Source organism: Thunnus thynnus, chromosome 7 (genome assembly GCF_963924715.1).
Source record: "Thunnus thynnus chromosome 7, fThuThy2.1, whole genome shotgun sequence".
NCBI classification, from domain to species: Eukaryota; Metazoa; Chordata; class Actinopteri; order Scombriformes; family Scombridae; genus Thunnus; species Thunnus thynnus.
The window spans coordinates 5,266,514-5,280,520 of NC_089523.1; the positions used below are offsets into that span (position 1 = coordinate 5,266,514).

The window sequence follows — 14,007 nt, forward strand, 5'->3', positions numbered from 1 at the left end:
TATTTCCTTGTCAACGATAAAGAGAAGACTTCATGACCAAAACCTCAGAGGATTCACCACAACATGCAAACCCCTGGTAAGCCTCAAAACAACGGCCAAAGCAAACAAAGAGCTTTCAGGGTTTAGAGGAAGAATATCTTCAATTGGCCAAGTCAATCATTTGATCTCAATCTGATTGAACTGCATTCCATGTGCTGAAGACCAAAGTGGAGTAAAGGCAGAGAGAGCTCACAACATGCAAAAGCTGAAGGTACAAAACTCCTGCTGATGTCTATGGCTCCAAGACTTCAGCCAATCATTGGCTGCAAAAGATTTTCCACAAAATATTAAATATGATGATTTAGTTTGACGTCATGTGTATCTGTCCAATTGTGTTTGAACCCCTAAACCTTGGGGCACTATGTGTTAAAAGGGCTATATCTCACACAGTTCTTTCTATATTGTTGTAAACCCACTCAAATTAAAGCTGAGACTTGGCACTTTAATGTAGTATCTATTATTTTATTTCAAATTGAATATATTAAAGCACAGAGCCTGAATAACAAAAAATGTGTAACTGTTCAAATACATACTGTCTGGACTGTACATATGAAAATGCAGCCTGTAAAACCTTTTAAATACATGTTCTTCCTATCCCCATTTTCTTTAACAGGATGCTAATCAAAACAATGGACAATGGTTGAACAAAAAGTCAAATGGTAAAATATTGCAGCTGTCTTGAGGCCCATGAAGGATTCTACCACATTTCTGTGTCGACTAATAAACAGAAAACAAGTTACCACTTCAAAGTGGTGAAATATGGTAAGTTTGGTTTAGTTTTTACCACTCAAAGTTTTAAATTAAGAAGAAAAATGCTAACAATGACATTTTGTTCCCAGTTTTGCCTAGATTTGATGTAAAACTCAATGCACCTTCCAAAATAATCATTGGAGATGAGGAATTCAAAGCTGAAGTATGTGCAAAGTAAGTTTCTTTCTTGACATATGACATGTTATACTCTTAAACTCTAGAAATCTTAAAATCTAAAAAGGCTCAGTTTGATAAGTGAATGACTTCAACAACAAATTGATGTTTTTTCTCCATCTAATCAGATATACATATGGACAAACTGTGCCAGGCAGTGTTGAAGTTGAGGTGTGCCGACCTATTGAGCGTTATTACAGTGGCCTCTACCATCAACATCTTGAGGGATTCCCTAATGTAACTGCCCCATACTACAAGGACACAAAGCAGGTACAGCTGTTATAGTGTCTGATCTAGTCTAATCTATTTCCTGAAACAGGGTGCATTTACAGATAGGCCATATATATGCACATACAGTATGTACAGTATACTGTACTTATAACATACTATAAACATTTAACAAGACATTAGACAAGATAGGTTCATGAAAATTACACCCATTTTATCAGTCTAAACTACAAACTCTATCACTGTATTTGATCTAAACAGCCTGTGTCAACATACAAATCACAAAAAATAAACATTTTTGGGGTTTAAACTTTATCTCTTCAAACTGATCCAAATACTGACATTTGGCCCTTTAAGTTATGGTTGCCTCTATTTTGCTTAGATGTACAAAAAGATTGTTTAGTAGTCCAACATTTGGATAATTACACCATGTCTTTGGCCTCCCACCAACCTGAGTCAGCTGTAATAGCACAGCCACCAGGTTCAGTGAGCATGTGCATTAATATGCACTCATGTAAACCTGTATATTAAAGCTTCAATAACCCTGTTTTGAAATGATGAATTTCTGGATTTGATTCCTCTGTGGCAGTGAAACACATTACACAAGTCGTCAGAAACTCCTGTAGGTTGAACGGGGCTTCCTCAACAGTTTAAGGGCTGATTAACTCTAAAAGACACACCATAAACAGACTTGAAGAAACGTGTTAGCCTAGCAACAATACAGCTACAAACAACCCATGATGCAACACTCTGCAAGACTTTTTGAAATCATTAGCTAAAAGTAATATAGAAGTATGTGGTTGAAATAGTTAGTTAGTAAGTAATTTATAAACAATAGGAATTGTTAGCTAAAAGTAATGGATAAACAGCTTAAAAACGTAGCTAAAGGTAATGAATAAATGGATGAAATGTCCAGCTTCTGCCAATGCAAGTGGTAGTTTGGCTGCAAACTTGACCTAAGCATCCTGATTAGTCACTATGTGAAAAAAAAACATTGCAACAATGTTTGCTTTTATAAAATGTTAATAATAGAGTTAAATAACATGCATTTTAAAATCAATTGAAATGAACATCTGATGCGACTGTGGGGGTACACAACTGACAAAAAAAGTTGGGAACCACTGCCCACTACACAGCAATGAGACAGTGTGCAATGTCACAGCTAGACTAAGGCAGACCACACACACAATTTAGAGAAATCCAAAATTGTGTTAAAAATTATGGCAAACTTAGCTTAACACATTAGTCTGTACACACACACACACACACACACACACACACACACACACACACACACACACACTAACACAGTACTGTGGTAATAACAGACTTATTGTATTATTGCACCTTCTAGACAGACAAGAAAGGCTGCAGCACTTTTACCATCAAGGTGTCAACTTTCACAGAGATGGGCAAAAAGGTGCTGGAATGAACTGGATCTCACTGCCAAAGTGGAAGAGGAGGGGACTGGCAAGTCTTTAGATACTGTCTTTTTAAAAAGACTGGTATTTAAAAAATTTGGCAAACACAGCTGTAACAGGGAGCCTTTTTTTTTTTTTTTTTACAGGTATTACACTTTCACAAAAGAAGATCATGCGGCTTTCATATGTTGTTGGACAGCTGTTACTTATTGACACACCTGAGACATATGAACGAGGATCAAATTCAGAGGGAAAAGTAAGTGCAAAATATTGTCTTCACTTCTTCCATGTGATTCTATATACAGTGCAAATAAGGCCATGAGTATTGTCAGTGATACAACTTTGTGCTTCTATCAGGTTAAAGCATCTTACTTCAATCATACACCCAGTGTACACATGCTGGTGTACCTGTTTGAGGGTGAAAGGTGGCCATGTCTGCTACAGAATCTCACAACTGACAATGACAGTATTGCAGCTTTCTAAATTAACACAACTAACTTCAACAGTAACAGCCACCTCTATGTGAGTAAGAAGTATATGTTGCACTATAACTGCAGCTTAGAAACCAAAATGTCAGGCATGTAGATTAAATTATTAAAATGACTGCACTGTCAATGAAGGCAGATCTATTTTGTAGATGAGAAACCTTTTGGCAATCTTTTTAACATTAAGTGACTAGTTTCCCAGTGTACCATACCAATATTGTCTTATGACAAACAAAACAAAAAACACATACAAAACAGCAAAGACTGTAATCTGCTGTTTAAGTCAATGAGGTTTCTGAACAAGGGGACATTACTCATTCTTCGTGTAAATCTCTGTTAAATTCTCCAAGTCTTATCCAAAGGAGCCATTGTCATGCAAGGACTGAAAAAGACTGAAGTGCAACAAAAATCAGGTGGGCAAAAACTGACTTAAATCATGAATATCGAAACTCTCTAAATTTAACTTCTCATCTAGAGCACTGGCATGGATGTCTTCATATTAATCTAATAGGATACAGTGTGTTAAAGTTTGTGAAGTACTGTCCAGTAACATGAAGTGCACAATGGGTGTTCCACAAGGGTCAGTGTTAGGTCCCCTATTATTTAGCCTATATTAACGATCTCCCTCAACAGTGTCATGATGTAGAACTGCAAATGGTAAATGGACTGTACTTGTACAGCACCTTTCTAGTCTTTCGACCACTCAAAGCACTTTTTACACTACGAATCACATTCACCCATTCACACACATTCATAGGCTGAATGGGTACAGGGCCTACCATGATCAGGTCCCAACCTGCCCCTCAGAGGAATCTAATCATTCAGGTTCAGGTATCATCGGATAATTCGTAATTCATTTGTAATTCAAAAACCAAAAAACGGTAAATCTGTTATTAGTTTGAAAACAAAAAACAAACAAAAAAAAAAACGTTTTTGATGTCAGAATCAAATAACGAAAAACCAATCAAACCCGGCCCGTTTTTGGTTTTAGCCGATTCGTTTTTATCGTTATTCCTTTTTGGATTGAATATTGCACAGGTCTGCGGACATCAAGCCAATTCGTTTTTGCGTTTGAAACCAAAAACGGAAGTCACATGGTTTTTTCCTTTTTCATTTTAAACCAAAAACGAAAAACGAAATCACGTGATCCATTCCTTTTTTTGTTTCCCAACGAAAATCCAGAAAACCAAATTCAAAAGACCGTGCAATTTTGGTTTAGAAATCAAGTATTTCTGTCAGTTCTGTACGATGGCGGAAGCGGCTACATTAGCCTACCCATGATCCTCAGCAACCGTTGCTATGGTGAAGACGCCAGCGATAATTGGCTGCAGGATTTGTGTGGAGCAGTGGGTTGTGAACGAGCCTAGCTGCCCTAAATGTTGGGATGGCAGTTTCAAAGACCGTCTGTTTGAGCTAACTGGGATAGAGGGGGTTGTTAACATTTTGAGGGACAAAATTAGGGATTAAATTTCTTTTGGATGACAGAGACACTGATAGACAGACAGACAGAGACAGACATTTCCAAGATATTCATGTTTTAAGTTCAAATCGGGTGTATTAATAGATAATGTCAGTTGTTTAATGACAATTAATAATGGGTTTTTTGTTTTGAATTATATGATGTTTTGAAAGTTCAGGTTTTATGTGATAACTGTGCTATTCTAGTTTTGATTGATGCAATGTATTACGTTTCACTGTTGCTCGTTGCAATAAAGCACATTTGAATGGACTGGGGCCAGTAGTCTTCCTACCATTATCAGTCCTGAAACCCTGCACAGAGTCCGGGAAGGTGAGCTTGCATATTTTCCTCACATTGTTCTATCTAGAAAACTATCCATACCATACCCATACCCGTGGGAACATGATTTCAGTTGGAAGTGCGAGGTGGCTGAATACTAAATGCTCCCTCCCCAAAAAACGTTTTGAGTTTATTAAATACCTACAGAGATGCGGCAGCTGTCAATGGGAAGACGCGGTAAGTGCGTCTTCCCACTGACATAGACGCTGTGCGCATTTACGCACGAGGCAGAGCAGCGTAACTTCATTAATTATCTGGATCTAATGTGTCAGGATCTCATGCTAGTTAATGTTCTGTGTTCTCATACACATACAAAAGATCACACACACAGTCCAGGTTCATACAGTGAAATTGTTTACAGTAAAGCAGCCATCCTCCTGATAAATCCTGCGCCCCATCAGAGCTGTCTAAAAAAAATACTTCAGAAGCTAAAAGTTTAATTCCATGTTTCATATATTGAGGTCTAAACTGTGTTGACGGATGGATGGTTTAAATATCATAATATAAATGTCCTTTATGAAATTAAGACTGTGTAACGTATTAGTATACTGTACAGGTCCGGCAGAAAATATAACAGTGCTGCTAATTCTCAAACAGTTTCACGGGGTTTCTCTGTTCCTCCGTCGCGTCTGCTTGCTGATGTATGATGAGTGACAGACAGACGCTGCATCTGAACTGCTCACGTGTGCCACCTGGTGGTTGTTGTTGCGCACTGCAGCTACTCCTGGATAAATTAATTCAACCCTTTCACTGTGGCCGTGGCATTGAAATTAGTGACATCACACATTTTTTGGATAAAATGTATTTCATATGCATAGCATATGTAGGCCTATTTATTTATTTTATTAGGTCCTGTAATTGCATAATGTTGGGTGTTACATTTTTAATAGAATGGCCATTCTATCCTCTTGGATTTTATTTTGACGTTTTTACACTTCACTTCCGCTTCCTGTCTGTCCACCGCGCTACTGTGTGTCCTAAATGAGAAATGGAAAAAGGAATTTGCAAAAACCAAAATTGCACGGTCTTTTGAATTTAGTTTTTCGTTTGGAAATAAAAAATTAATAGATCACGCGATTTCGTTTTTCGTTTTTGGTTTAAAATGAAAAAAAGGAAAAAACCATGTGACTTCCGTTTTTGGTTTCAAACGCAAAAACGAATTAAAGCTGCAAGCAGCGATGATCGAGCCCTCGCGTCCTTGCGTATGTCGGGGCTCGGCGCTGGTGAAGGGCTTCTGTCACGGGCATATAGATGTCCCCAGACCTGGGCTGTTTTCAGGCAGTGCAAGGGGAGATTAACGTCACATCCTCAATCAACTACTCTGCCTGCTGCAGGGGCTGCTGCATTGAAATGTCGTAGGGGGCGCTATGGAGCCAGTTTTCATCACTGACTGAATATTGGTATTTAGACGTGTTCAGGCTGGGAGTCTTATCAAACATGTAAGGTTTGGTGTAGACTGGAGCATTTACACTAAAGTTATAGCAATTTCGCCTGTCATGGCGAAACATCAAAACTCAACACCACGCCACGGCCACACGCTTCAATGATAACTAAATCTTTTGATAACTTTTGATCACACACTACTGTAGATGACACACACTGATTTTGAAGTCGTTACGATGAATTCTGTAGGAGGAGTTCGTTAAAATACAAAGTATGCAAAATGGCCAAAAAAAAAAACGCGAAAAATGACCACTTTTATCAAGATGGTCGACTTCCTGTAGGACTTACAATACGGCTCCAAGAGGCTTTTTGTGCGTCTTGACATGATACATAAGCCTACCAAATTTCATTTTCCTAGGTTAATCTGGAAGGCGGGGCTACAATTTTGAAATTTTCAAGGGGGCGCTGTTGAGCCATATTGTCACGTCTATGCAAATGACCTATCCAGAATTTTAACTGGTGTCACTCCAGACATGTGTGCCAAGTTTCGTGACTGTAGACCCATCCCTTGTCCCTAAAATACAGCATCATATTTCATGGCGAAGGATGTGTCGCCATGGCAACGGCGTTTTGATATGGGTCATGACCTGCCCAATGTAGCATCACCAAGGTCTTACATCTTAGCTGAGTCAATTTCAGGTGCATCGGCCAAATTTCCTAGGAGTAATACAAAAAAGAACGACGCATGATACTTCCTGTTGCCAGTAGGTGGCGCTATGACTGTCACTAAATATGGGCCTGACAATGTCTTCAGACCGGGACTCTTAACAAGCATATGAAATTTGGAAAAGGTCAGACCATGTGGAGTCAAGTTATAAGGCTTTGAAATTTCATGGCGAGACATCGAAATTCGCCGCGTCGTCATGGCAACACCTTTCGACGAAAAGTCACCAACTTCATAATATACGATCTCCAAGGTCTTGAGGCTATTCTGAGTAAATTTGAGGTGGATCCCATCATTAATTTACATTATCACTAAGTTTGAACTTACACACAGCTGGTGCAACAGAATGCAGCTGTTATTTGTCGACTCTGCAGCTACATGTGTTTGCATGTAACAAGCTAATATCTACTCTTTAACTGTCCAGATGCACTCAGGAAATATCTGCAGAGGCCTCCAGCTGCTGGAGAAGTTACATCTGATCTCCCATCTACACCTCTCTCTGAAGCAGGCACGTTCAGCCAGTTATATGTGGTCTCTGTGTAATTGATAATATACTGCTATGTTCTCATTATTATTAATATTATTGAATGTTACAGTTACACCTCGTTACTAATTAAATGTAGGTCTTAGTCAAATTATATAAAGTTTATTCGTACAGTGCCGCTTTATATGCAGTAGAATGACACAAAGGATGTAATGATGGTGTAACAGTCTGGATGTTCTGTATGTTTGAATACAGCTGCAGGTCAAGCAACATCTAACATCATATCAAACCCTCCAGCTACCTGCAGTGAAACACAGACCGCAGCAGGTGAGTCCTGTTCATTGTATGTTACAGCTGCAGTTATGTAACTAATGTCAATATGGACAAATCCAGACACATTTTTGCTATAATTCTATTAAATATTCACAGTCAGTTATGAACATACGTTACTCATCCTGTACATCTGGAATGTTTTGTCCATATCTCCACAAATGGATGCTAGGGAATCTATTTTTATTATGTCAGTACTTTGGCCAAACCTTTAACCATTTTTTAACCCTTCACAATGACAGAAAGCCATGGGAACTGCAGCTTGCACACACACATTTCATTTCTTTCACTGTCATTCATTCATTCTTTTTTTCATTTTTATTATCCATTATTAAATGGTTTCTTACATACTTGCATTATCATGGTAACACTAGCGCAATAAAATATATTGAATCATAAATATCATTTCTATATTAAGAAAGGGAACATAGCTAACTTAAATAATAATCAATATTAGACTGCAACCATCTATATTTATTCAAGTTGTCTACAGGACACATTAAAGCTAGAATAACTTTTTTTACTCATGTAATTGAACAGTTCTGGTCAACTGTTAAATATAATTTATGCTTCAGATGTGTTTCTTGCTTGATGTGTTGTAATTTATGAATCATTGTGTGTTCTTACTAAAGGATTAATAACTATATTTGCATGTGTGTTTAGATTTGCTTGCAGGTGAAGGAACAACAGACACAACATCCACTTCTACTACACTACAGCCTGCAGATACCATCAACTGGAACATATCCTGAAGTATGTGAATCCATCAAGGCAGCAGCTATAGATCCTGTCTGATATGATGAGGACAGAGTTAGTCAGCAGAGGCCATATCAGGTAAAATAAGACTCTACATTTATAAAAGGAGAGGATGGTAGAAGTTCCCATCACCACAACTTTTACAGAAAATTAGTGAATGGAGAGAAAATCAAGAGAAGTTGGGTGGTATATTCCAAGAAAAAAAAATAGTCTTTAATGCTTCAGCTGCAACCTGTTCTCACAAAAAAACAAACTACAAACTAATCAGTAATGCACTCAATGACTGGAAAAATTGCAGTGAAAAACTCAAAACCTATGAGAACAGTCCAGAATATTCTAAACAAATGACATCATGGAAGAAGTCATCTATCCAGTGTAATCTATGAATAACCAAGTGCCAGTGTCCTTTATATTACTAACAGGTAGTTGGTAATATTTAACAATTTATTCATTCTTTGATATGTGATTCATTTGTTTGAGAAGTAATTTATAAAAATAAAAAAATATAATTTTGTCTTGAAACCATTGTGGTGTCTGATGTTTGTTGTCCATATTTTTACTGTAGAATGAGCGGGTGGTGACGAGACAGCACTGGTGGGGTAATTTGGGTGGAATGTGGTTGGGGGGGTGGACGACACCAAATCCTTATCTCGCCAAGGGCGCCAAAATGGCTAGAGCCGGCCCTGCCTTTTTGAGCAATATGGACTGCTCTAAATCCTTGCACTCCTCATGTTAGGTAGGGCAGTGTCAAAGTAGCATCTGTCCCACTGGATAGTAGAACTCCTGAACTCCTTTGTCTATGAACATGCAGATGCAGATCTGCCTTTGGGGCTTGTGATGCACTTTAACAGAGGGATGTCCACTTCACAGGATCTGTTTTGGGACATTGAGCCTGGAACCCTTAAACGTCACTCTGTGGTGAAGGTAGGCTTCACCGTTTTCATCTCAGTCAGAGATATACACAGACCACTCATTTTCTTTTCCTTGAATTGCAATTGAAATCATTCATTTATAATATACTAGACAAAGCTTAAATACCATGTTCATGGTAACATGCAGAGCCCTTTTGAATGACCCACTGATGTGGAATTCAAAACCTTGAGTGGAAAGTAAGGGTGAGCTAGGTACACATCTTTTACAAATACTTGTGCTTCCATGAAGGTGACACCCCTAATTTTCCAGGAGATACTGTTGAAAAACATTTAATGGATTTGTATATAGTTTCCGAAAAAATAATAATTCTAGATAAAATAGAATTGCTGGCAGTTAAGTCCCAAGATAGAGATTTATTATAATGGTTATATACTAATCAAAACATCTTTTTTAGGAGCATGTCTTGCCTCAGGGAGTCCACCAGTGACCTCAGCAACACCTACACTACAGCTCTGCTGGCATACGTCTTCACCTTGGCTGGAGACATGGAGACGCATACTCACCCTCTGCAACACCTAGACAAGGTTGCATTACAAGAAGGTAAGTGAGTCATCATCGTAAAATAAATAATTTCTGATTTTTTTCTTTTTTACTGATGAGGTAGCATGCCTGTTTCTCTGTTTGTGAATGGCTGTCTTTAGGAGGTTTCCTCCACTGGTCTCAGACAGCAACAGAAACATCAGCCTCCCTGTCTGTGGAGATCAGCTGCTATGTGCTGCTGGCCGAACTCAGTGCCTCCCTTTCACCTGAAGACTTGGGCTACACCGTCCACATTGTCAGATGGCTGACAGGCCAGCAGAACTCTTATGGAGGCTTCTCCTCTACACAGGTACACCCAAAACAGCTGATTCCTGGACTTTGACTTTGCATGTCTGTGACTAGCTGGTGTCTCAGGTCCTTAGTGTGAATTTGTAACACAACCCTTTGTAATCTGATACCTAAATTTAAACAGGTTACCTGATACCTCATCAATTTAATTTCACTGATCAATACGATGTACATTTTCTGAACTTACACCAGTGTATTTAGTACAAATCACATATTAAACTTTATTACCTTCCAGGTGGCCATTAAGGTCTGAGTAGCTTCACACAGACTTAGTTGTACTGTAGAGTGAAAAGCCTGCAATGATTGGCTGCATCAAATTGCCTACCCTCTCAAGTCTCCAAGACCTCAGTTTCTTCTGTGTGCCTCGTAGAGGTTCATGGTGTTGTACACACAAAAAGTGATGCAAGTAGCTGTGTAAAGCATCTCCACCTTGGGAGAAAAGTTCAAATCCTGCTTACTTACCTTACCTCCACACTCTTGGCCAGTCATTTTGGTGCGGTAGGCATGCTTGTCAGATTGTTATTGGACGCAATCCCTGCAAAGAAACATGATTACGTCCATAACAGTGAAAATCATGATTGTATTGTTGTACCAGAGTTGTTGTTAATGTGGTAGCAAATAAGTCTGCATTGTGTTACCTCACAACAATACTGTTTAATACTTATCTCATGTGATATGGACTACAACATATAAGACTTGCTGTTTGTTACAATGTACAATTTCATTTGGCAGACGTTTTTATCCAAAGTGACATGCACATGAGAGTTAATACAACACAAGCAAGGATCTAGTCAGGAGAACAACACAAGTTAGTGCCATAAAGCTAAGTTCAAGTCTGATAGAATGTAGGTGCCAACAGGCAGTGTATCGAGGCAATGCATAGAGTGCATAGAAGCGGATAATCATTTTTACTTTTTTGATTTAATTTAATTTTTATTTTATAAGTCTATCAGGTGCAGAGGTGTTTGTGAAGCAGCTGGGTCTTTAGCTTTTTCTTAAAGATCAAGAGGGACTTTGCGGATTGGATGGAGTTTGGTAACTCGTTCCACCACTGGGGAACTACAGCGACTTAGGGCCCTGTTGTGGTGGTGGTACCAGGCACCTTTCATTGGCAGAGCGTAGTGAGAGGGATGGAGCGTAGACCCGAATGAGTGAGATCAGGTAGGCGGGCGCTGTTTTAGTTGCTGTTTTGTAAGCAAGTATCAAGGTTTTGAATTTGATGCGGGCAGCAACTGGGAGCCAGTGGAAGGATATGAACAGCAGAGTGACGTGCTGTTTTTGGCTGGTTGAAGATCAGACGCACCACCACGTTGTGTATCATCTGCAGAGGTTTGAACATGCATGCAAGGAGAGCTGCCAGTAAGGAGTTGCAGCGGTCAATGCATGATATTACAAGAGCTTGTACCAGGAGTTGTGCTGCATACTCAGACAGATAGGGTCTGATTTTCCTGATCTCGTACAGGGCAAATCGACACGACCAAATAATCAAGGCCATGTGAACCTTAAATGTAGGAACAGGAAGAGATGGGTATCGTCAGCATAGCAATGGTATGAGAAACTATGGGAGTGGCAGATTGCACCAAGTGAGGTGTTGTATATTGAAAAAAGAAGGGGACCGAGCATTGACCTATGAGGAACCTTTGTGGATAAGCCATGTTTGTTGAACAATTCCCCCCTACAAGATACTCTAAAAGATCTCACTGAGAGGAAGGAGGACGTGAACCAGACCCTGAGATACCAAGCTCAGTGAGTGTGAAGAGGAGGATTTGGTGGTTAACTGTGTCAAAGGCAGCTGATAGATCTAGCAGCAATATAGCTTAGGACTGACCAGCAGCTCTAGCCGAACACAGTGATTCCATTACCGACAGGAGTGCAGTCGGTAGAATGACCTCGCTTAAACCCATTGATTCAGATCAGACGGGTTGTTCTCAGACAGGAATTCAGAGACTTGGTTAAAGACCGTGTGCTCAAGTATTTCTGATAGGAAGGGTAGGAGTAGTTTTCAACCTGGGCTGGGTTGAGTGTAGGTTTTTTGGGTGACCCAAACTTGCTTAAATGTAGTGGGGAACACACCCATTGTAAGTTAGGAATTGATGATGTTTGTGACTACAGTGTTAAGTGCGGGTGAAATGGTCTGTAGGAGTTCAGATGGTATCAGGTCCAGCGGACTGGTAGTGGGACCGGCATCAAGCAGAAGCTTGGAGACTTCCTCCTCAGTCAGAGGGGAGAATGAGGATAGTGTGGCCCTGTTAGCTGGCAGCAGCAGACTAATTCAGTCAGGTTCAGAGAACTGGTTACTGATGGCAGAATCTTTGTCAGTAAAGAATGAGGCAAACGTATCTGCAGTGAGCAGAGTGGAGGGCGGAGGAGGAGGTAGTTTGAGGAGTGAGTTAGAAGCAGAAAACATTTTTCGAGCATCTGTGGCACCACAGATATTGTTCTGATAGCAAGTGGTTTTAGCTGTTTTCAAACTGGAGGAGAATGATGCTAGGAGACCCTGATAGTCACTGATGTCAGTGGACTCACGGGATTTACGCCATTTTCTCTCTGCCACTCTGAGACCCACCCTTTGCCATCTGATGACCTCAGAGAGCTATGGACTGGGGGGGATATGAACAGCAAGGCTCATGCTCAACAATGGTAGAATTTTTGGACATATTTATTTTTGAAATACTAACTTTCATGATGAAGTCTCTCCCCAAAACTTTTGACACACTGGTGAGACGAGACAAAAGGCATTCGATGAGACTGTTAATCTGTTAGTGACTTTTACATTTTTCCTTTCATTTGCAGCTTGAAGAGTGATGTTCTCTGCAGTTACACTAAAATCTTGAAGCCAACCTCTACTCAAAAGTATGTTTTGCTTCTTGTTGCTTCACTTGGATGTTTGAGCTTCACTGTGCAGAGTGATTTATGTGCACAGTTTGACACTCAAAGACTGTTTTCATAGTAATCTGCTGAAAGTAACTCTGTGTTCACCATAAATCTGAGTTTAAGGCGTGAACCCAAAGGCATGATTTGTGACATCACAAGTAGTTTGTAGCCAATCATTGTCCAGTATTCAGGAAGTAAAGTAGGAAACATCTTGTATACAGCAGAGAAACTTTTCTAGTAAAGAATATTTGCATATTCATGGATTTTGGATTTTTAATGACAGAGGAAAAGTGATCTTACAGGTTATAACAAGGTAATTTAACTTTTGTATTCGAAGCAAGGTATCTTAAGACATGTCTGATGGAGATCTTTAAATAAACCTGTATTTTATTTAAAGATATGTGTACTTTGTCTCCTTGTATGTTTTAGCCTCTTTTAGCCTTCTTTACCTCATTGTTTTGATTCACAGGCTGCTCTCTTTATGCTATTTGCAGCAAACAATCTCAAATAATCCAAGTTTACAGTACCTCCCCACCATTGGATACAAATTGTGTCACCTGATTCCTAGATGTGCTGCAGCCACCTATTGGCTGGTTTAAATTAACAGCGCTTAGCCAAAGTGAAAGAGTAGCTGATGAAGAAATTCAAGCTAAAAACTGATTTTTATCAGGTGTTGATGGAAACCCCAGCAGAGCTAGAGAAAGAGGGATTCTACTATGACTCCAATAGGATGATATTGTTGTTTTGTGTTCACTGGATGTGTAAGATGGAAATTGTTTGTTAAGCATTTAGCCAGCCCA

At 39.4% G+C, this 14,007-nt stretch overlaps 1 protein-coding gene across 4 annotated transcripts; it reads left to right on the forward strand.

Moving 5' to 3' along the window:
• Positions 1–7,315: 7,315 nt before the first annotated feature.
• LOC137185661 (alpha-2-macroglobulin-like protein 1) lies at positions 7,316–13,603 on the forward strand. 4 transcript variants are annotated; one of them, XM_067593940.1, is made up of 6 exons: positions 7,316–7,813; positions 8,480–8,650; positions 9,384–9,496; positions 9,900–10,045; positions 10,147–10,334; positions 13,127–13,603. In XM_067593940.1, the coding sequence occupies exons 4-6, from the start codon at positions 9,904–9,906 to the stop codon at positions 13,136–13,138; spliced, it is 342 nt and encodes a 113-aa protein (XP_067450041.1). In that variant the 5' UTR covers positions 7,316–7,813; positions 8,480–8,650; positions 9,384–9,496; positions 9,900–9,903; the 3' UTR covers positions 13,139–13,603. The 4 variants fall into 4 exon arrangements, with proteins under 4 accessions (XP_067450041.1, XP_067450044.1, XP_067450042.1 ...); XM_067593943.1 differs by having other exon boundaries at positions 9,443–9,496; XM_067593941.1 differs by having other exon boundaries at positions 8,480–8,569.
• The last annotated feature ends 404 nt before the right edge of the window (positions 13,604–14,007 follow it).

Excerpts from the sequence above, each read along its gene's own strand:
- LOC137185661 (XM_067593940.1), top strand. The coding sequence starts at position 9,904 with ATGTCTTGCCTCAGGGAGTCCACCAGTGACCTCAGCAACACCTACACT. Across the intron at positions 10,046-10,146 it reads CAAGGTTGCATTACAAGAAG|GAGGTTTCCTCCACTGGTCT; the intron begins GTAAGTGAGTCA and ends GGCTGTCTTTAG.